Source organism: Bos mutus, chromosome 6 (assembly GCF_027580195.1).
Source record: "Bos mutus isolate GX-2022 chromosome 6, NWIPB_WYAK_1.1, whole genome shotgun sequence".
Classification (NCBI taxonomy): Eukaryota; Metazoa; Chordata; class Mammalia; order Artiodactyla; family Bovidae; genus Bos; species Bos mutus.
Genome location: NC_091622.1, coordinates 34,696,582 through 34,718,133, shown reverse-complemented (window position 1 = coordinate 34,718,133; position 21,552 = coordinate 34,696,582). Strand labels below are relative to the sequence as shown.

General features: G+C 36.5%; 1 protein-coding gene across 2 annotated transcripts in view; it reads left to right on the top strand.

Moving 5' to 3' along the window:
- MMRN1 (multimerin 1) overlaps positions 1-21,055 on the top strand; it is a 74,531-nt gene extending 53,476 nt beyond the window's left edge. For both annotated transcript variants that reach the window (XM_070372150.1, XM_014481022.2), the window contains exons 7-8: positions 18,473-18,625; positions 19,907-21,055. In XM_070372150.1, the coding sequence (XP_070228251.1) occupies positions 18,473-18,625; positions 19,907-20,328 (575 nt within the window). In that variant the 3' untranslated portion in view covers positions 20,329-21,055. The remainder of the gene's footprint in view (positions 1-18,472; positions 18,626-19,906) is intronic.
- Positions 21,056-21,552: the final 497 nt, after the last annotated feature.

Below are 21,552 nucleotides of genomic sequence, written 5' to 3'. Positions count from 1 at the left end.
TGGTAATCACTAGCTGTATCCTCACATGGGAGAAGGGGTGAGGGAGCCTGTGATGTCTCTTTGATAAGAACACTAATCCCATTCATGAGGGCACAACCCTCATCTCCATAGCACCTCCAAAGGTCCCACCTCCTATCATCAACAGTGGGGGTTATATTTCAACCTATAAATTTTGGGAGACACATTCCAGGCAGGTAGACATGATTTTGTAAAGAGTGGTCTTTGGATATTTCGAGCAGAGGGTTGGGGTATGGTGAGAACTGTGTCTCAGGAGCATGAAGCCAGCAGTTGTGTGTAGCATGAAATTAGAGTAGGACATTATTGGCAAAATCGTAAGAACCAGATCTTGGGAAGAGGTAGCAGAATCAGAGGAGATGGATATGAATAATGTAAAAGTAATATTCAGTTCAGTTCAGTTCAGTCGCTCAGTCGTGTCCGACTCTTTGTGACCCCATGAACCGCAGCATGCCAGGCCTCCCTGTCCATCACCAACTCCTGGAGTTCACTCAAACTCATGTCCATCGAGTCGGTGATGCCATCCAGCCATTTCATCCTCTGTCATCCCTTTCTCCTCCTGCCCCCAATCCCTCCCAGCATCAGAGTCTTTTCCAATGAGTTAACTCTTCGCATGAGGTGGCCAAAGTACTGCAGTTTCAGCTTTAGCATCATTCCTTCCAAAGAACACCCAGGACTGATCTCCTTTAGAATGGACTGGTTGGATCTCCTTGCAGTCCAAGGGACTTTCAAGAGTCTTCTCCAACACCACAGTTCAAAAGCATCAATTCTTCGGCGCTCAGCCTTCTTCACAGTCCAACTCTCACATCCATACATGACCACAGGAAAAACCATAGCCTTGACTAGACGGACCTTTGTTGGCAAGTAATGTCTCTGCTTTTCAATATGCTATCTACGTTGGTCATAACTTTCCTTCCAAGAAGTAAGCGTCTTTTAATTTCATGGCTGCAATCACCATCTGCAGTGATTTTGGAGCCCAGAAAAATAAAGTCTGACACTGTTTCCCCATCTATTTCCCATGAAGTGATGGGAAGATGCCATGATCTTAGTTTTCTGAATGTTGAGCTTTAGGCCAACTTTTTCACTCTCCTCTTTCACTTTCCTCTAGAGGCTTTTGAGTTCCTCTTCACTTTCTGCCATAAGGGTGGTGTCATCTGCATATCTGAGGTTATTGATATTTCTCTCAGCAATCTTGATTCCAGCTTGTGTTTCTTCCAGCCCAGCGTTTCTCATGATGTACTCTGCATATAAGTTAAATAAGCAGAGTGACAATATACAGCCTTGACATATTCCTTTTCCTATTTGGAACCAGTCTGTTGTTCCATGTCCAGTTCTAACTGTTGCTTCCTGACCTGCATATATGTTTCTCAAGAGGTAGATCAGGTGGTCTGGTATTCCCATCTCTTTCAGAATTTTCCACAGTTTATTGTGATCCACACAGTCAAAGGCTTTGGCATAGTCAATAATGCAGAAATAGATGTTTTTCTGGAACTCTCTTGCTTTTCCATCATCCAGCGGATATTGGCAATTTGATCTCTGGTTCCTCTGCCTTTTCTAAAATCAGCTTGAACATCTGGAAGTTCATGGTTCACGTATTGCTGAAGCCTGGCTTGGAAAATTTTGAGCATTATTTACTAGCGTGTAAGATGAGTGCAATTGTGCAGTAGTTTCAACATTCTTTGGCATTGCCTTTCTTTGGGATTGAAATGAAAACTGACCTTTTCCAGTCCTGTGGCCACTGCTGAGTTTTCCAAATTTGCTGGCATATTGAGGGAAGCACTTTCACAGCATCATCTTTCAGGATTTGAAATAGCTCAACTGGAATTCCATAACCTCCACTAGCTTTGTTCATAGTGATGCTTTCTAAGGCCCACTTGACTTCACATTCCAGGATGTCTGGCTCTAGGTGAGTGATTACACCATCGTGATTATCTGGGTCATGAAGATCTTTTTTGTACAGTAGTTTTGTGTATTCTTGCCATCTCTTCTTAATATCTTCTGCTTCTGTTAGGTCCATACCATTTCTGTCCTTTATCAAGCTCATCTTTGCATGAAATGTTCCCTTGGTATCTCTAATTTTCTTGAAGAGATCTCTAGTCTTTCCCATTCTGCTGTTTTCCTCTATTTCTTTGCATTGATTGCTGAGGAAGGCTTTCTTATCTCTTCTTGCTATTCTTTGGAACTCTGCATTCAGATGCTTATATCTTTCCTTTTCTCCTTTGCTTTTTGCTTCTCTTCTTTTCACAGCTATTTGTAAGGCCTTCCCAGACAGCCATTTTGCTCTTTTGCATTTCTTTTCCATGGGGATGGTCTTGATCCCTGTCTCCTGTAGAATGTCACGAACCTCTGTCCATAGTTCATCAGGCACTCTTTCAATCAGATCTAGTCCCTTAAATCTATTTCTCACTTCGACTGTATAATCATAAGGAATTGATTTAGGTCATACCTGAATGGTCTAGTGGTTTTCCCTACTTTCTTCAATTTAAGTCTGAAATTGCCAATAAGGAGTTTATGATCTGAGCCACAGTCAGCTCCTGGTCTTGTTTTTGTTGACTATATAGAGCTTCCCCATCTTTGGCTGCAAAGAATATAATCAATCTGATTTGGTGTTGACCATCTGGTGATGTCCATGTGTAGAGTCTCCTGTTGTGTTGTTGGAAGAGGGTGTTTGCTATGACCAGTGCATTCTCTTGGCAAAATTCTATTAGCCTTTGCCCTACTTCATTCCATATTCCAAGGCCAAATTTGCCTGTTACTCCAGGTGTTTCTTGACTTCCTACTTTTGCATTGCAGTCCCCTATAATGAAAAGGACATCTTTTTTGGGTGTTAGTTCTAAAAGGTCTTCTAGGTCTTCATAGAGCCATTCAACTTCAGCTTCTTCAGCATTACTGGTTGGGTTATAGACTTGGATTACTGTGATATTGAATAGTTTGCCTTGGAAACGAACAGAGATCATTCTGTCGTTTTTGAGATTGCATCCAAGTACTGCATTTCGGACTCTTTTGTTGACCATGATGGCTACTCCATTTCTTCTAAGGAATTCCTGCTCACAGTAGTAGATACAATGGTCATCTGAGTTAAATTCACCCATTCCAGTCCATTTTAGTTCGCTGATTCCTAAAATGTTGACGTTCACTCTTGCCATCTCCTGTTTGACCACTTCCAATTTGCCTTGATTCATGGACCTGACATTCCAGATTCCTATGCAATATTACTCTTTACAGCATCGGACCTTGCTTCTATCACCAGTCACATCCACAGCTGGGTATTGTTTTTGCTTTGGCTCCATCCCTTCATTCTTTCTGGAGTTATTTCTCCACTGATCTCCAGTAGCATATTGGGCACCTATTGACCTGGGGAGTTCCTCTTTCAGTATCCTATCATTTTGCCTTTCATACTGTTCATGGGGTTCTCAAGGCAAGAATACTGAAGTGGTTTGCCATTCCCTTCTCCAATGGACCACATTCTGTCAGACCTCTCCACCATGACCCGCCCGTCTTCCGTGGCCCCAAAGGGCATGACTTCGTTTCATTGAGTTAGACCAGGCTGTGGTCCATGTGATTAGATTGACTAGTTTTCTGTGATTATGGTTTCAGTGTGTCTGCCCTCTGATGCCCTCTCTCAACACCTACCATCTTACTTGGGTTTCTCTTACCTTGGACGTGGGGTATCTCTTCAAGGCTGCTGCTGCTCCTTATCTTGGATGAGGGGTATGTCCTCACCACCGTCCCTCCTGACCTTGAACGTGGAGTGGCTCCTCTCAGCCCTCCTGCGAAGCGCAGCCACCGCTCCTCGGACGTGGTGTAGCTCCCTGCCACCACCCCTGGCCTTGGGCGGGGCTTAGCTCCTCTCTGCCGCTCCTGCGTCGTTGCAGCCTGGCACTCTCGGCCGCAGCCCCTGACCTCGGACGTGGGGTAGCTCCTATTGGCCACCCCTCTTAATCTCGGACTTGGGGTAGCTCCTCTCGGCAGAAACGAAAACATAGTGGGAAAATTAATGGTCTAAGGAACAACAACACATGATTCCAGTCCTAGTTGTTTCAGTATGTCTGTGTAGCCTTGAGTAAGTTCACCTCTCTGCATCTCAATTCTTCCATTCATGTGATGGAATTGCAATAGGTATTTTGCTGAGCTTATTAGCAGAAATATCTAGTCCCAGACTGTATCTGTTGCAGACTGGATCATTGTAAAAAAAATAAAAATAAAAATATGTGAGCCATTCACAGCCTGAATGCATGGCACTTGGGAAGGGGAGAAAAGTAGAATATTCTGTGGTTTTACACTTGGGAAATGAGAAGCTAGAAGTACCATTGACAAATATTATAAACACCAGAGGAGAAGCATACATTTGAGAGGAAAGAGGAATTTATTGTAGTGCATATAAACTACTTAATAGTCTCTCTGTATGAAAGAAGTGTTTTACTGAGATGTTTGGCATATGAGTAACATTAAATGATCTTTTCACAATGAAAAGAATACTATTCCTAAAAGAAATGACAGTGTACATCTCATACGAGTCTGCTGTTTAATTATACACTCTTTTGGATGAATTTTGTATTTTACTGTTTTTTAATTACAAAAGGGTAATCATTATCCTAGAATAATATGTTTTATCTCTGAATGTTCTGATAATATTAAAAATCACAGAATAATACAAAGTTGAAATATCTCTTCACTATTTAAACTATTGTATTTATTTATGTATGACTCCTTTCAAATTAATCTGACTCAGGAAAACTAATCTTACCCTATGGGATCACAGAACAATTATTTAGGCTTTACGTATTTCCAAGAAAAGGCAGTGTTTCAATACAAGATGTTCTCATAATAATAATTTTAGGAAAAATGAGTTGTTCTTCCTCCATATTATTTTAATCCTTGGTCTTTCCTCTGTGGACACTGCGAATGAGTTTGTTAAGCTCCATAGGATGTGTGATCATACACCAGGTAAGCCATGTCTTTTCCCACCTTAAATCAAAAAAATACCCGTAACTATACAGCAACAATAAATTTAAATAGCTTCAAAATTCAATAGAAAATTAAAAAACTAACAAAGTTTCATATTCTTTCATTGTAAAGAATACATGCTAGGAGCTTATAAAAATTGCATTGAGTATTTATATACCAGTATATTAATGGGCTAATAATTAACTTAGTATTGATTCTTTTTTTACTGATGCCTTTATATAATTGCTTCTGGTTTCTTTATTTACTGTAAGTAGAATTTTTATAGACCTAAAATTAATAATTAAAGTTCTTTATTTTATCTTTGTAAAGATAACCCATAATGATGTCAGGGCAATGAAGATTTATTGGCCTAATTTCATATGTGGGGTAGATATTCACTTTATGCAGGAGCAGCAACATAATATGTGGGGCCCTTTCAAGTGAATGCATAGATACACATGTTCATTAAGCCAGCTCTGCTTCTATGAGCCATGAGACTAGTGGCATTCATTGGACAGCTGAGCAGGTAAAGTATATGTAAGGTAATAAAACCAGTGGATTCAGGCTAAATTCTCCTATAAGAATAAACCAATTGCAAAATATACTACTTTCTTTGATACAAGCTGTCAGGCACACTGAAACACTGCTTAAATTTGACTGTGTTTCTTTGACCTTTGCTATGATATGGTAAATATAGTCCAGCCACATTATTCCCTTACCTAATGCCAGAAGGTAATTTATCATCATTTTAAAACTTTCACAATATTATTCAGATAATAACCACTATCATTTGCAGAATAAATACAATTTTCAGGAATAAAAACCACATAAACATACTTTTTTAAATTTAATTTTTTTAATGAAGCATAGTTGATTTATAATATATTTTTAGTTTCAGGTGTACAACACAGCATTCAGTTAGACACACATATACTCTTCTTTATATTCTTTTTTAGATTTTATATGTTCTTCTTTAGATTCTTTCCCCTTATGGTTATTATAAAATATGGCAGTAGGTCCTTGCTGTTTATCTATTTTATATATAGTAGTGTATGTATGTTAATTGAAACCTCATTTACCCCTCCTCCCTACCTTTTTCCCCTTTAGTAACCATAGATGTTTTCTATGTCTGTGAGTCTTTTTCTGTTTAATCTTAATAACTGATAACCTCCTTTGAAGCCTAGTAATAGAAATACTACAATGATGTAATATTGGATACTATTTAATAACACTTACTACATCCCAGGCTCTATTCAAACTATTCTACATATGTTCCTTCATTTGATATTTATGAGGTAGCTATCATTATTCTTATTTTGAAGATGAGTAAACTAACCCTCTGCCTAAGGTCATGCCTTGTAAGTGAGAGAGCCTGACTCCTGGTCTGTTGGACACAGGCCTCAGCTGAACCACGGTACTCAAGTAGACTCTAAAGTGTGTTCACCTGCCTTTCTCTTCCTTCTGCTTGTGTTTGATGCATCATACCTGCTTCAGAGTCTGGCCATATCTGAATATTCCATATGACCAGCGTTGATACTCCCAGGGAGTTTGATTTCTTGAGAATCCAAATACTGTCACTTATTTCTGCTTCTGATCAGAGAGAGGTAAGTGGGTGTTTTTCAGTGTAGCTTTTCCATGATAATGGCCAGTGGGCAGTTGTAATTGAAAGTTGCCATTGGTTATTCACAAGATCTTCTTGGTGCTGATGCAATGGCAGGTAAAATTTAGAGTCCTCTTCCCCTCACTTCCTTCTGAGCCATTTCCACATTCAGTTATGCTAACTATGATTCCTCCTAGGCCAATGCTGATAAACTGTTCTGGTTGAATCCCTACATATTTGATTTGTTTCTAAACAATAGTCCAATAGACATCAAGAGGATTTTATTGCACTTTGAAGATTCGTTTGTACAATTGGCAGACTTGTCCCTACAGAAAGAGTTTGGCTGCTTGCCTTCCAAGAGAAGCTGAATCCTGTAGTAACAATGTCAGCAGCATGGCTGAGGCTGTGTCCTCCGCTCGTGAGACCACTGGCTTTCTACTTTAACTATTTCCCCTGTATTTACCAGGTATATTTAACTCTCCTTAATAAACCTCTTATTCATCATGATCACTTTAGTTACTCTTTTTAAGAAAGATTTTGTAAAAGGTTTGGTAGTATATGATATACAACTTTTAAAATGATCATTGCTGTGAATATAAGCAGTTTAAAAGAGAAAAATAAGAAACTAGTGAACATTTAACTGTTATATCACTTTAAAATCACTTATAAATTTTGTGACACAGCATAGAGGCAGTTGTGGATGACTAAGAAGCACTGAATTGCCTAGCAAGACTTATTTGTAATAAGTCTTTTTTCCTAAAACTTAGTTTCCTCATTTATAAAATTAGAATAACATATCTACTTTACAAAGTTTATTTTAAGGATCAAAGAAATCAACTGGAACACAGTGAATTATTAACATGGTTATGACTATATGATAAAATTTTCTCAGCTATATTCAATGTTTATATTTTATTTTCTTTAATATTTTCACTTAATATTTTATATGTAATTATTTCCATGTATCAACATAATTTAAATGCTCATGGTATTCCATTGTTCTACTTTTAATTTATAAGTCTCACTGTTTTAAACTCAACATGTTTATAAATGAACTTATGCTTATCACATAACAATAAGTCAAAAAGAACAAGATTAAAAATGTAAAGGCTTAAATGTATAAAAACGCTTGTGCATTTCAAGCACTAAAAGAGATCTGCAGAAGTTTTAATGAGTTTTCTCCATGGTATTTCAGCTCTTGATATGCTTTTCCATGTTATAAAAAGTAATCATTCTCACATATGCCTCAGGATAAGTTGACTTCTATACAAAATAGTGAATATAAGCTAAGCTAATTATTTTGAAGGATTGCTGCTTGAATTTAGTTTACAATGTGTTTCATAACATATACAAAATGTCACACAAGTTTGCCAATATGCTGGAAGCACTATGGTACTCAGAAAATAGCTACACACATAGCTAAGTTTTATTATAGTGAAATGATGCATGATATAATCAGCAAGGGAAAAGGACCCAGGCAGAATCTGTAGAAATCCAGCATAGGCTTTCTTAGGCTCTCTCCCTCCTATAAGGGGGTCCCACTTCTGTGTGGGATCTTTTGTTTTCCAGTCACCAAAACATGCAGTAACATGCAATTATTCTGCCCAGAGAAGTCCACCAGGTATCCAACTCCTAAGGTTTTTACTGGGGCTTGTCTTAGTCAGCTTACACTGCTATACTGCTATGACAAGTACCATAAGTAAGGTGGCTTATAATCAATAGAACTTTACCTCTCACAGTTTTGAGATCAGGCTGGCATGGTCAGTTTCTGATGAAAGCCCTCTTCTGGACTGCAGACTCAACTTCTTTTCTTCTCACATGACAGAAAGGGAAGGAGGGAGAGAGCTTTCTGGGGTCCCTTTTAAAAGGGCACTAATCCTACTCATGAAGGCTCCACCCTAAATACCTAAATGCCTCCACAGGCCCCATCTCCTAATACCATCCCTTTGGGAGTTAGAAATTCCTCATATGAGTTTGTAGGGGACACAGACTTTCATCTTAAACAGGGCTGGTCACGTAGGCACCCTCTGCTGAGCACATATCAAAACTCTAAAAGGAAAGCAGAAGTTCAGCCTAAAACATATCATTTGTACAATGAGTCAGGGCACTATGAAGACACTTTTTAATTAGAGAAGCCAAGTTCCCAGATATGGATCAAGGGCAAATCCTTGAAAGTCAGCATTTCTAAAGGTAGCAGTCTCAGGCCTGCTATATAAACTCTTTTCTGCTCATGATCTTAAAGATATTCTCCATGCCAGAGTTGGTTAGCAAGCCTGTCTTCTGCGGATAGCATCCCCAGTTTGTGTCAATAAAGCAGGGTTGAAGAGAATATTAAATGAAGTAGTTTTTGTTCATTGTTCCCAAGAAGAAGAAAAGAATCCCCTAGCTTTTCAGAGGATTCCCCTGTGTATGGAAGGATGACAGTTGAAGAGAAGATGCTGGCAAAATTGACAATTCTTTCCTGCCTCATGTCTTGCAATAAAGTGACCATGGAATCTAAAGGTGAACAGTCAGAATGCTATGTGCTTGACATTCTCATCTGAGCCAAAATTTATAACACATGCATCTGACGATAAAAAATAAATGGGACAGGATACCAGGATTCATTTACATAGTCACTACATATGCTAAGATTAGTCTCCTAACAAGAAGCACAGGAGCTATTTATCAACAACAAATTGTTTCTTTGACACCAAAGATTTTACACCAGATCTAATTATTAACTGCCCTGTGATTAAATACAATAAATACAATTAAATACAGTCTTTCCACTGGTGCTAACAACACTATAAATTCAAAACTGCACCTGACACTGTAGTATTATTTTGTGTTGTACTCATTGTCAAACACGAGGAATAATCTGTTGGGATTATTAAGTCACAAATTGTGAGCATGTTGCACAGCTGTCTGAGTGGACATGATTCTCGCATCTTAACAAAAAATTGCAACATAAAAAAATAGTTAAGCCATATGTTAACTGCACAAAAAATTTGAAAAACACACCCCAAAAGTTTATAATTGCCAGTTTTACTATGCACAGCTTCAAAGTGGATCTGAAAAGAAATAATAAGTATTTTCTCAGTATTATTTCTCAGAAATAATAAGTATTAATATTTTCTCATGGTCCCAGAGTGACTAGTTGGGATGTTTAATAATAAACACTATTTGGTTTTAAATAATAGGAAATATTTTAAGAGAAATAATAAGTATTTTATTATAAATTTAATTTGAATTATTCAAACGTACTTATTTTGAACATCACTGTTTCAGGGGAAATATAACATGGCATTTTGTTTTGTTGATATAATTGGTTAATGTAAACTCAAGTATCTTCACCTCTCAAACTAATTACCCCAAAATTTATTATACAGTGTTTGGAGAACTAAAGAAGTCAGTGAAAGAAAATTATTGAGTCTCATTTTGCCAGTCATGTAGAAATTAAAATACACATCTACCTTTTACAAAAAAGGATATCATTTTTATAATCAACAGTCCCTTAAGAACTCTTTTCTAGACTTTATAATCTTAAACAAGTGTTAAATTTAAAAATTTTCAGGGATATTTATAATAGATTCAAGAGGTATCTGCACAAATATTAAGTGCCAATAAAATCAGGTACTTTTATAGACGTTTGGGATACATACATTTTTTTAAATTCCTATTTTTTGGAGCTTACACTCTACCAGGGATAGAGAAAGATAAGTAAAAATGTAAATTATACAGTCTGGTAAAAGGTGAAAAATGTTATGCATAAAATAAAAAGTAAAGGAAGGTAGAGAATCAGAGTACTGTGGGATGTGCTGAATGTGAATAGGGAGCCAAGTCTAGTATTAGTAAATAAAATCATGGGATAGGGCTCGATTTCTGGAAAAATAGTAAACTCTGCAGGCAATGGGAATATAAAGAAAACTTTGTAATTTTGTTGTAACACAAGTTGACAGTGGAAGATGTACCTATAGAGTAATGTGGTATTTCGTTGTTATGTTTTATGTTTAAAAATTTTTTCCATGTGCTTCTGAACACCATGTTGATATAGCTGTTTTGAACATGAAAGAAGAGAGACATGTCACAGCATATGCTAAGCACTAAATGAGGGTTATAGGAGTTTATTATCATAAGAGTTTAGTGTCTATTAAGAACTGAATGTTTGGGCAAATCTCATGAAAGAGGTAATTTTAGGCTGAGCATTCATTAAATCAACCATTTATACCCTGTGTGGAGTATCATATGTTTAAATTCATTCTTTTAGTAACAATGAAAGATTTTTGAGCAAGAGTGTAAGATAATCAATAACCTCAGATATGCAGATGACACCACCCTATGGCAGAAAGTGAAAAGGAACTAAAGAGCCTCTTGATGAAAGTGAAAGAGGAGAGTGAAAAAGATGGCTTAAAATTCAGCATTCAAAAAATGAAGATCAAGGCATCGGGTTACATCACTTCATGGCAAATAGATGGGGAAACAATGGAAACAGTGACAGACTTTGTTTTCTTGAGCTCCAAAATCACTGCAGATGGTGACAGCAGCCATGAAATTAAAAGACACTTGCTCCTTGGAAGAAAAGCTATGGTCAACCCAGACATATTAAAAAGCAGAGACATTACTTTGCCGTCAAGGTCCATCTACTCAAAGCTATGGTTTTTCCAGTAGTCATGTATAGATGTGAGAGTTGGATCATAAAGAAAGCTGAGTGCTGAAGAATTGATGCCTTTGAACTGTGGTGTTGGAGAAGACTCTTGAGCATTCCTTTGGACTGCAAGGAGATCAGCCCTGAATATTCATTAGAAGGACTGATGCTGAAGCTGAAGCTCCAATATTTTGGCCACCTGATGCAAAGAACAGGTGAAAAAGACCCTTTTAATTGGAAGAGACCCTGATGCTGGGAAAGATTGAAGGTAGGGGGAAAAGGGGATGACAGAGGATGAGATGGTTGAATGGCATCACCAGCTCAACTGACTTGAGTTTGAGCAAGCTTCAGGAGTTAGTGATGGACAGGGAAGTCTGGAATGCTGCAGTTCACAGGGTCACAAAGACTTGGACATGACTGAGCAACTGAACTGACTGATAGCATCATCATGTGTGTGCATGATTAAGATTTATTCTAAGTTCTTTCACAGATCAGTCACAAAATTACAACTATCCTGACTTGAATATATTAAGACCTCAATAGGTGATAGAGAAAGGAACAAAATGAAAACTGGGAATGTTAGTTAAATGTGAATATGTATTTAGCAGAAAACAACCAATTGGAAACACAAGAACTTAGAAGAAAAATAACACCAACATTTAAATAAAGCATCAGTGATAAGAAGTCAGTCATTCCATTAATGGAAATAGAAAGGTTAAGAAGGAAGTACAGATGCACATGGGAAGAGAAGTTTAGTCTGTGATACCTTAGTTTAAAGCTCTCTATCCCTGTGTGCATGTGTGTGTGAGCTTCTGCATGCCCAGCCACTCAGTCATGTCCGGTTCTTTGTGACCCCACGGACTGCCCCTTGCCAGGCTCTTCTGTCCATGAAATTTTCCGGGAAAGAATACTGGAGTTGGTTGCCACACCCTCCTCCAGGGGATCTTCCCAATTGGGTTGGGAAGATCCTTAAGAACAGGTATCTGTGCTTTCGGCGCTTGAGTGGGTGAGAGAGCAGGGCTCCTGCGTCACGGGGACAGCCTGACCCTCCATCCCACCAGCGCTCAGCCCCCTGGCCTAGGTCAAGGGGCCTTCACAGACTCTCTGTTCTCTCAAGACGCGTGTGCTTTCTAACTGGACCCTACCAGAAGGTGAACACCGAGCTGAAGGTCACAGGGACGGGAGGCGTCACTGAGGACACTCACCTGTTAGAAACCGGGGGTCGCTGAGCCAGTCGTCCGCGTACACTGCGTACTGACTCAGGTACCTGCTCTGCAGGTAGCCGTTATAGGTGCAGAAGATGAACGCCAATAGGAAGGCATACAGCGGCATGGGCTTCCCTCCTCGGATCAGAAATGGGAAAACCAAGCTCCTTCAGAGACAAGAAATGTATATTTTTTAAAGCAACAATGATAAAGAATCTAATGTCAGCAATTCTCCTTTAATGTCTTAAACTTTTTTTTTTCTTTTTAAGCATGAAGATTTTCTTTACACCTGCATTGGTAGGCGAATTCTTTACCACTGAGCCACCTCTATCCCTATGGAAATGTCCAAAAGTCAATGAGTAATGTAGGTCTGGAACCAGAAAAGGGTTTTTAGGTAAAAATTGGAAATTATTGCACTGAGGTGAGTTGAGGCCACAGAATTAAATTGGGTAGTTAGAGAAAAAGTAGAGAACTGAAGATAGAAACATGGGAGAGAGAAAAAGGTGTAATCAGAACCAGAAAAGTACATGAGCCTCTGAATCAAAGTCTTTAAGAAAAAAAGAAAAGATTAAAAAAAGACATAATGATGTAGAAGGAGGACCTGTGCAAATAAACAAAATAATAGAAATAAAAATGTTGGGGAGATATCTGTTTATTTTTGCTATAATTTACATGGAGTTAAATTCACTGCTTTTTTTTTTCTTTAATTCACTATTTTTGACATGCAGTCTGTGAATTCTGACAGATGGGTAGTCATGTAATCACCACAAAAGTCAAGATGGAGAACAGTTCCATCACACCCTCAAATTCTCTTATGTACCTTTTTAATCAAATCTGCCTCTACTCCAAGTCACTGTCAACAGTAATATGTTTTCTCCCCTTACCCTTTTATATTTTGCAGAGTATCTTTTACATTAAATCATGTAAAACATTATACAAATCCACCAGTATCTGTTCTAGATACTATGTCTACCACAACATTATAACTTTTCTTTATCTTTCATGCTATGTAGGCTTTTGAGCCTGGCTTCTTTCACCTGGTATATTTGAGATACTTTGTTGCATGTCTTCCTTTTCATCACCAAGTAGTGTGATTCATTGTATGGATGGATCTACAGTTTGTTTTCCCATTTAGCAATTGAAGGATGTTTTGGCTGTTTACAGTTTGGGGTGATTATAAATAAAGCTGCTATAAACATTCAGGTTTACATTCATACATACAGGTTTTTGTGCATGCATAGTTTTCATTTCTCCTGAGGTATGCAGCAGTAGCATAATTTATGGAGAAGGCAATGGCACCCCACTCCAGTACTTTGCCTGGAAAATCCCATGGATGGAGGAGCCTGGTAGGCTGCAGTCCATGGGGTCACTAAGAGTCGGACACGACTGAGCAACTTCACTTTCACTTTTCACTTTCATGCATTGGAGAAGGAAATGGCAACCCACTCCAGTGTTCTTGCCTGGAGAATCCCAGGGAAGGGGGAGCCTGGTGGCTGCCATCTATGGGGTCTCACAGAGTCGGACACGACTGAAGTGACTTAGCAGCAACAGTAGCAGCACCATAACTTAGTTATAAAATAAATATAGTTTTAACTTTGTAAGAACTGGTCAACCACTTGCCATTTCCATTAAAATGTATAAGAATCCTAATTGCTCCACAATCTTGTCAGCACTTGGCATTGCCAATATTGTTTATTTTACTATTTTAATAATATATTATTGTATTTAATTGTGATGTTATTTTACATTTTCCTAATGACTAACATTGTTGAACATATTTCAGTACCTTTGCCATTTTTAATATTCTTTTGATTGAAGATTATAACTCTAAAGAAAAAAGCAAAAACAGATGATAATGTTGAGTAAAAAACATTTCATTTTCTGAGTTGTGACTTAGGATAAATATAAATGACAAGTGTTAGAGTAAATCATCTGACAGGGCTAATCTATTTGGTAAAGATTGCTGATATGATTAAAAGAGCTTTAAATTATGTTTGAAGTGTTGAGAAAATTATCCCACAAACAAGATCAATAACAATAGACATGAATTTAAAAGAACAAAATAAAAACTGATAATTGAAGGAAAAGTAGTAAAGATGGTTGAAAACAATGTTTCCATCCATCCCTAACTAATGAACAGAGTATGAGTGCCTGTTCAAAACTAATGAACAGGCAATGAATCTGAAAATGTAATATAAACAACTGTTCACATTTCTAGAAGTTGTTGGAAAGGGACACATGAAGCGTTTTAAGAGCAATGAAAGGATACGACTTATTTGATAGATATGGTTTTGATAAATGATGAAACTAAATAGCACTGAAAATTAATATATACATTAGTATGAGGGTGAAAACATGTTAGCATTGGCATCAGGATGAAAGATAAAGAAAAATTATAATGTTGTGTAAACACAGTATCTAGAGCAGATACTGGTGGATTTATATAGCGCTTCCCTCTGTGTATGACAAAAGTTGCCCAGAGGCACTGAGAGGTCCTCTCACAAGTCTGTTAGAAACTCCATTCTGACCTCAGCAGGGATCAGAGTTATCGGTCCTGCACAATGTTACTGTGTAAATGATGAAATAAAAAAAATAAAATCCTGATGCTAATCTAGAACTAAGCATTAAAAATAAAAATAATTTAAATAAGTAATAAATAAAAATAAAATATTATATGAAACATGTATGGTGATAGGTGTACTATAAACAAAAATAGAAGTAGAAGACATCAGTATGAAGTGTCCCTTCATTATTCATCAATTGCCTATTGAATAAGTGCTGAATGAGCACTGAGAAAAATTAAGTGGATAGAGGGGTAAATTAAACACAACCTCTCTTCTCATGGAGTTCAGACATTAAACAAGCAATTAAAATAAAGAATGGTAAATATTGGCAAAGACAGAGTGCTTTGAAAATGTAAGGCGCTCTTCAAGCAGTTCAAATTTAACATGAGCCTTTATAAAATGTGGAAATAGGATTAATAGAAAAGTATAACTTGAGCACATATCAGGGTTCAGAAAGCAAAGACCAGAACAAATTGAGACTTATGAAACATTCCAATAGAGTGGTAAAGGAATTTTAGTTCTGTTCAGAGCAGGGAAATGAATATTAACAGATTAGTCATGCTATTTGCACAAAATGAGAGAATATTGAGTTGGCCAAACTTAATTGTACTGATCTTCATCAAAGAAAATAAATGGACTGGAAGGAGTTTGAAGTTCTACCCAAGATAGAAGTTGTGGAAAGTTTGCTTGAAATAATTCCATGTCTCTAGAAAAACATGCCAACAACATCATAGAATCAAACTCTACCTGACCTTTGAGAAAAAGTGAAGAAGAAATAGAGCATTAGATAAAGGATGAGATCATCTACTCAATCTTCCATCCATTTGTTTACTCGTCTTTAAAAAGACAGTTTAGTACTTCTATATGTCAAGCACTGTGCTAGTCAGTAGCGACACAAAGTTTAAGAAGTGGAAACCCTGAGCCCTGTCCTCACAAAAGCTCACACTCTAATTGAAAGTAGGAACAAATGTGCAATTACAGGACTCAGTGGGTAAAGAATTCACCTGCAACGCAGAAGACACAGAACGCAGAAGGCAACATGAGCCTTTATAAAACGTGGACATGAATTCGATCTCTGGGTGAGCAAGATCCCCTGGAGAAGGAAATGGCATCCCATTCCAGTATTCTTGCCTGGGAAATCCCATGGACAGAGGAGCGTGGTGGGCTACAATCCTGGGGTCACAAAGAGCTGGATACAATTGAGTGACTAAGCACACACGCAGGCCTGACAAATTCAACAGGAACTTCAGAGCATCAAACAATTAAAAGAATCTATGTAATTCTATCGAAAGGAAAGATGTAAAAGAAAAAGAAAATGATGTTTTATTTAGAGGCTGATTTTTATTAATTCAAGGACAAATTGCCCATTGAACACAGATATGTACAGGAACTTATAAAGGTATCTAACCATTTTTTAAATATTTTAGTAATAAATTAAAAAAATACAAATCAGATGATATACAAAAGTTTTGTAGCTGACTGTATAATAAAATAGAAATAGCTTCAATTGACAAATCAGTGCCAACCAATCTTTAGTTGTTTGTTACAAGGTTCTGTACTTAACAAGTATCCATTAAATATTTTTTCAAAATGAGAATATAGCCAATATCTTATCATAACTTTAAATGGAGTATAGTTTATGAAAATATTGAATCATTATGCTGTACACCTGAAACTAATAACATAACACTGTAAATCAACTAGACTTCAAAAAAATTTTTCTTTCATTCTAATTACACAGGCATGCAGTTTGGTCACATTTTATGTGAATTTGAATTATTTAAATATGAAGTAGAATGTATTTAAAATATTTATAGATCTCACTCTTGAAATAAATGTTAAAGCAAATAACCTTAAATTTAAAAATCAATGACCATGTTTTGAAATGAGTGAATTGTAAACAGTTTACACTATTTCCACAAGGTGGAGCCATAGTGGTAACTGTATCCAGTAATGTATTCTTCCAACCTTTTCTTTCCACATTATGTATTACGTTTATAACCATATTTATCGTTTATAACCATATTTATAACTTGAGGCTTTCTAAATAACTGAAATTATTCTATATCTAATAAGTGAACTGAAACACTGTCTTCAGCAAATTGAGTATGTTGGGGATTTATCCCACTGTTTTACTGCTGTCTAATATTCCTTGCTGAAAAGAGAGCGGTAGTAATAGTGTTAGTCTCTTAGTCCTGTCTGATGCTTTGTGACTCTGTAGACTGTAGTCTATCAGGCTCTTCTGTCCATGGGATTCTCCAGGCAAGAATACTGGAGTGGGTTGCCATTCCCTTCTCCAGGGGATCTTTCCGACCCGTAGATGGAACCCAGGTCTCCTGCATTGCATGCAGATTCTTTACCGTCTGAGATACAGGGAAGCTCTGCTGAAAAGATACTATAATTCACTGAACAAGTCCCTTTATCAGTGGTCATTTAGGGGTCCTACTATTCTTCACTAGTGCAAATGATATCATGAAGAAATTTCTTGAACATTATCTTTGTGCAAGTGTGTCTGGAATATATATTCTGCTGGGAGAAATTTCTGGCTCAAAGCAAATGAACATTTTTAATTCTGTCAAATTGTCCTATTCAAAGGTTCCAACAATATAAGGTCTAACCAACAACATTATAGGAGAATGCTCATTTTCTGCATGACTCTTTTGTTTTTAAATGTTGCCACCTGATATAAAACGTTGTTGATGGTAATTTGTTACTCCTTAATTAGTAATGAGGTTGAATAAGTTTTGAACTGTAGTTGTTCACTGACTTCCCAGCTCATATTACTTGCGCCTTTGCCACTATTTTTACAGGGTTACACTCTTTTTTCTGAGGATTAGTCAGAACTTTTTGTTATAGATATTAGTCATTAGATTGTTGTATCTGTTAAAAAATATTTTCTCTTCACCTAGCACTTTGAAATTTCATAATATGTGGCTTTCATTGCAAATGAGTTTTGAGTCTAGGTGGTCAAACATCAGGATTTTTCTCTTATGGCTTCTGGGTTTTGTTTTGTGTTGAAAAAGCTTTCTAAACAACAAAGATATTCTGTTTATTTGGTTATAATGTAATCATTTTTTCACATTTAGTATTTTTATGCACATGAAATTTATATTTTTATGAAAATACAGTTAGTTTAGCACCATGTATTGAACAGACTTTGTTTTCCTTCTGTGATTTGAAATATTACCCTCATCACACACTGGTTTCAATTGTGTGTCCAGATAGCCTATTAGTTCTACAGTTGACAAAAATCTTAATATTTATCACAAATAAATGCAGTGGATCACAGAATTATTCTCACTTCCAAGAAGCAGGAAAGGGCTTCAGAAGAAGCAGCTCAGAGAGTTCAGAGATTTCGTGAAATCCCATGACTGCATTGGTGGGTGATCTGGGCCTGGGAATGCATTTTTCCTATTTCTGACTCAGTGTTTTTCCCATTCTGCTGCAAACTCTAATTTGACATCAACAGAAAAACAGGTCACTTTTACCCTCTTTTGTCTTAATTCTTTTTCAGTAACAGAGGAGTATTCATACTGTAGTAGATCCCCATGCCAGAATGGGGGTACATGTATAAATGCAAGAACTAGCTTTATCTGTGCTTGCCGACATCCTTTTACTGGTGACAACTGTACTGTCAAGGTGGCAGGAGAAAACGCTTTAGCTCCAGGTAAGAATGTACATGTGTCCTTGGATTTGCTCAGTGTCATAAACAAATATATTTTTTGAAATGTTTTCAAATGAATGTTTAGACCTGCTTAATCTGGACTCACTTGAGGATTAATTCCTTTTACTTCTGAAATTCACTGAATAACATACATGATTTTGTCAGGTAAACTAATTCATATACACTAGTTGAAATTTTCAATGTTGCTTTAATAGAAGCAGTTTATTAAAAATCCCCCAACTTGTTTTTTCTAGTGCATCTTAAAATAAAATATATATTGCATAAGAAAATATAAATTATACTTTCTTAGAAAATATATATTATATATATATACACCATATAATATATATGTATACATAGTGTATATATATGTATATATAAAACTTTTTGTCCTCAAACAAGAATACATCTTTGATTCATATCAAATCTGATCCCTTAAATAAAGCTTTAGTAAGTGTATAGCAGTCCGTCTTCTATGAAGGTCATAATACTGTTCTGACTGGCTGAGGGCTTTTAGACTATGCTAAAATATAGTGAGTAGGGCAAGATGCCTTTTTGTCCATTTACTTACATAAGTATTGGTTGCTATAGATTTACTTCCAGAGTGTATCATTTTTGATTTTCACACAACAAAATGTGTGCAGTGCTTAATATATATTCTCTTTAAAATGATGGCAAAAATATGTTTCAAATCAGGCTTTTCTTAATAATATGCTGCATAATAAAGAGTGAATTTTTTAGTCTGCTTTTGAATCTCAGCCTTTGTAAGTACATTTGGCATTAATTACATAGAAGATTGCTTTTGTCTACCTCTCTATAGTGCATATGATTTCCTTGGGTTTCCGTTTTAGCCTCCAGAAACTGTTTGACAACATGCAGGAAAAATTGTTTCTACATCATGTCAGGTTTAATTCATCCAAGGGGCTTTAAAACATTCTGGCATACCATAATAATCATAAAATGCTTTGAATCCCTTCATCTCTGGAGAGATCAAAGACACACACAAATTAATCTTTGAGGCCTTTTTGTGAGGGATATATTGAGTGTTACTGTCATTCTACCATGATCTAAGTGGAGAAACTGAGTCTCAGAGAGACTAAGCAGTTTTGGGTAGTTCAGGCAAGAAAAGAGGCAGGCATCCAGACACACGTGCCCTTGTTAAGTCCAATGAATAACCATTTTACTTCTATTAACCCTTTTTATAACTGAGATAAAGAATAAAGATATAAACAAAACAAGATCAAAACATGAAAATCAACTCTTTCCATTTTTTTCCACTAACAGATTTTTCAAAAGGAACTTACAGATATGCACCGATGGTGGCATTTTTTGCATCTCATACTTATGGAATGACTACACCTGGTCCTATCTTATTTAATAACTTGGATGTCAACTATGGAGCCTCATATACGCCAAGAACTGGAAAATTCAGAATCCCCTATCTTGGGGTGTATGTTTTTAAGTATACCATTGAGTCAGTTAGTGCTCATATCTCTGGATTCTTAGTGGTTGATGGAGTAGACAAGCTTACATTTGAGTCTGAAAATGGTAACAGTGAAATACACTGTGATAGGGTTTTGACTGGGGATGCCTTATTAGAATTAAATTATGGGCAGGAAGTGTGGTTGCGCCTCGTAAAAGGAACAATCCCAGCCAAATTTCCCCCTGCCACTACATTTAGTGGTTACTTATTATACCGTACATAAATTAGCATGAACGACAGACTGTCACCTTTACTGAGAAGCAGCCAGTGTTTTTATTTATCTTTGCATGCACATCTGCTCTGTTTTTGGTTTTTCAACATGAATGAAAACGAACCTCTTTATAAAATCTGAGTAAGGCTCTAAGTTTGTTTATTTCACAAAATTATTTAATTATCTTTTAGACAACCCGTATATGAAGGAATTTTTGCTCCTAAGAGGTTTAGTAGCATAGAAAACAAAATTAGTTTTTTAGCATAACCATTCCTATTTTTGTTCTTTCATGTTAAGGCATTGCAATATAAAGGAATATTATAAAATGAGAATCAGTCAATATTGCCAGTCACAGTAATATTTTCAACAGAACATTTAACTTTTGTGATTCCTTGTGTACATAAATATATAACATATATTTCTTAAATTCACATGTTCAAAGTACTCAAAGACCAAGAAGTCTTCCTTTAACTTTGATTTTTCAGTCTTTTCTGTTTTAAAATTTTACATACTGAAATTTTCACTTGTAATGAAAATTTTTAAACTTGAATTAGAAATTTGAAATATGCTTTACTATTGTTTCCTTCCTAAACTATATTCAATATCCTGTGAAAAGCCATAATGGAAAAGAATATGAAAAACAATATATATGTGTATAACTGAATCAATTGCTATACACCACAAACTAACACAACATTGTAAGCCAACTATACATCAATAAAATTTTTCTAAAAGACTATTTTTTCCTTCCTATAATTAGAGAATAAAGAAATAGTTAACACATGAACATTTACACCCAAGTCTAAAGACACAGAAGTGGATATTTTATCTTTCTTTCATCATACAATAACTATGTGTGTGCTCTGTCACGCTCAACTCTTCATGACTTCATGGACTGCAGCCCAGCAGACTCCTCTATCCATGGGATTTCTCAGGCAAGAATACTGGAGCCACTTCCTTCTCCAATGGATCTTTCTCACCCAGAGATCGAACTGGGTCTCCTGAACTAGTAGGCAGATTCTTTACCACTGAGCCACCAAGGAAGCCCATATAATATATACAGGCGAAAAATTAAAAACACCTTTTTATACTGAGTATCCTATGGCAACACATACAGACCTGATTGTATTTTTATAATAGGTGCATATATTCCATGGTGATATTATGATTTATGGATTTATGGTATGCTTCCTGTGCCCTGGTTCTCTTCTATGCAACTAATATGTAACATCTCAT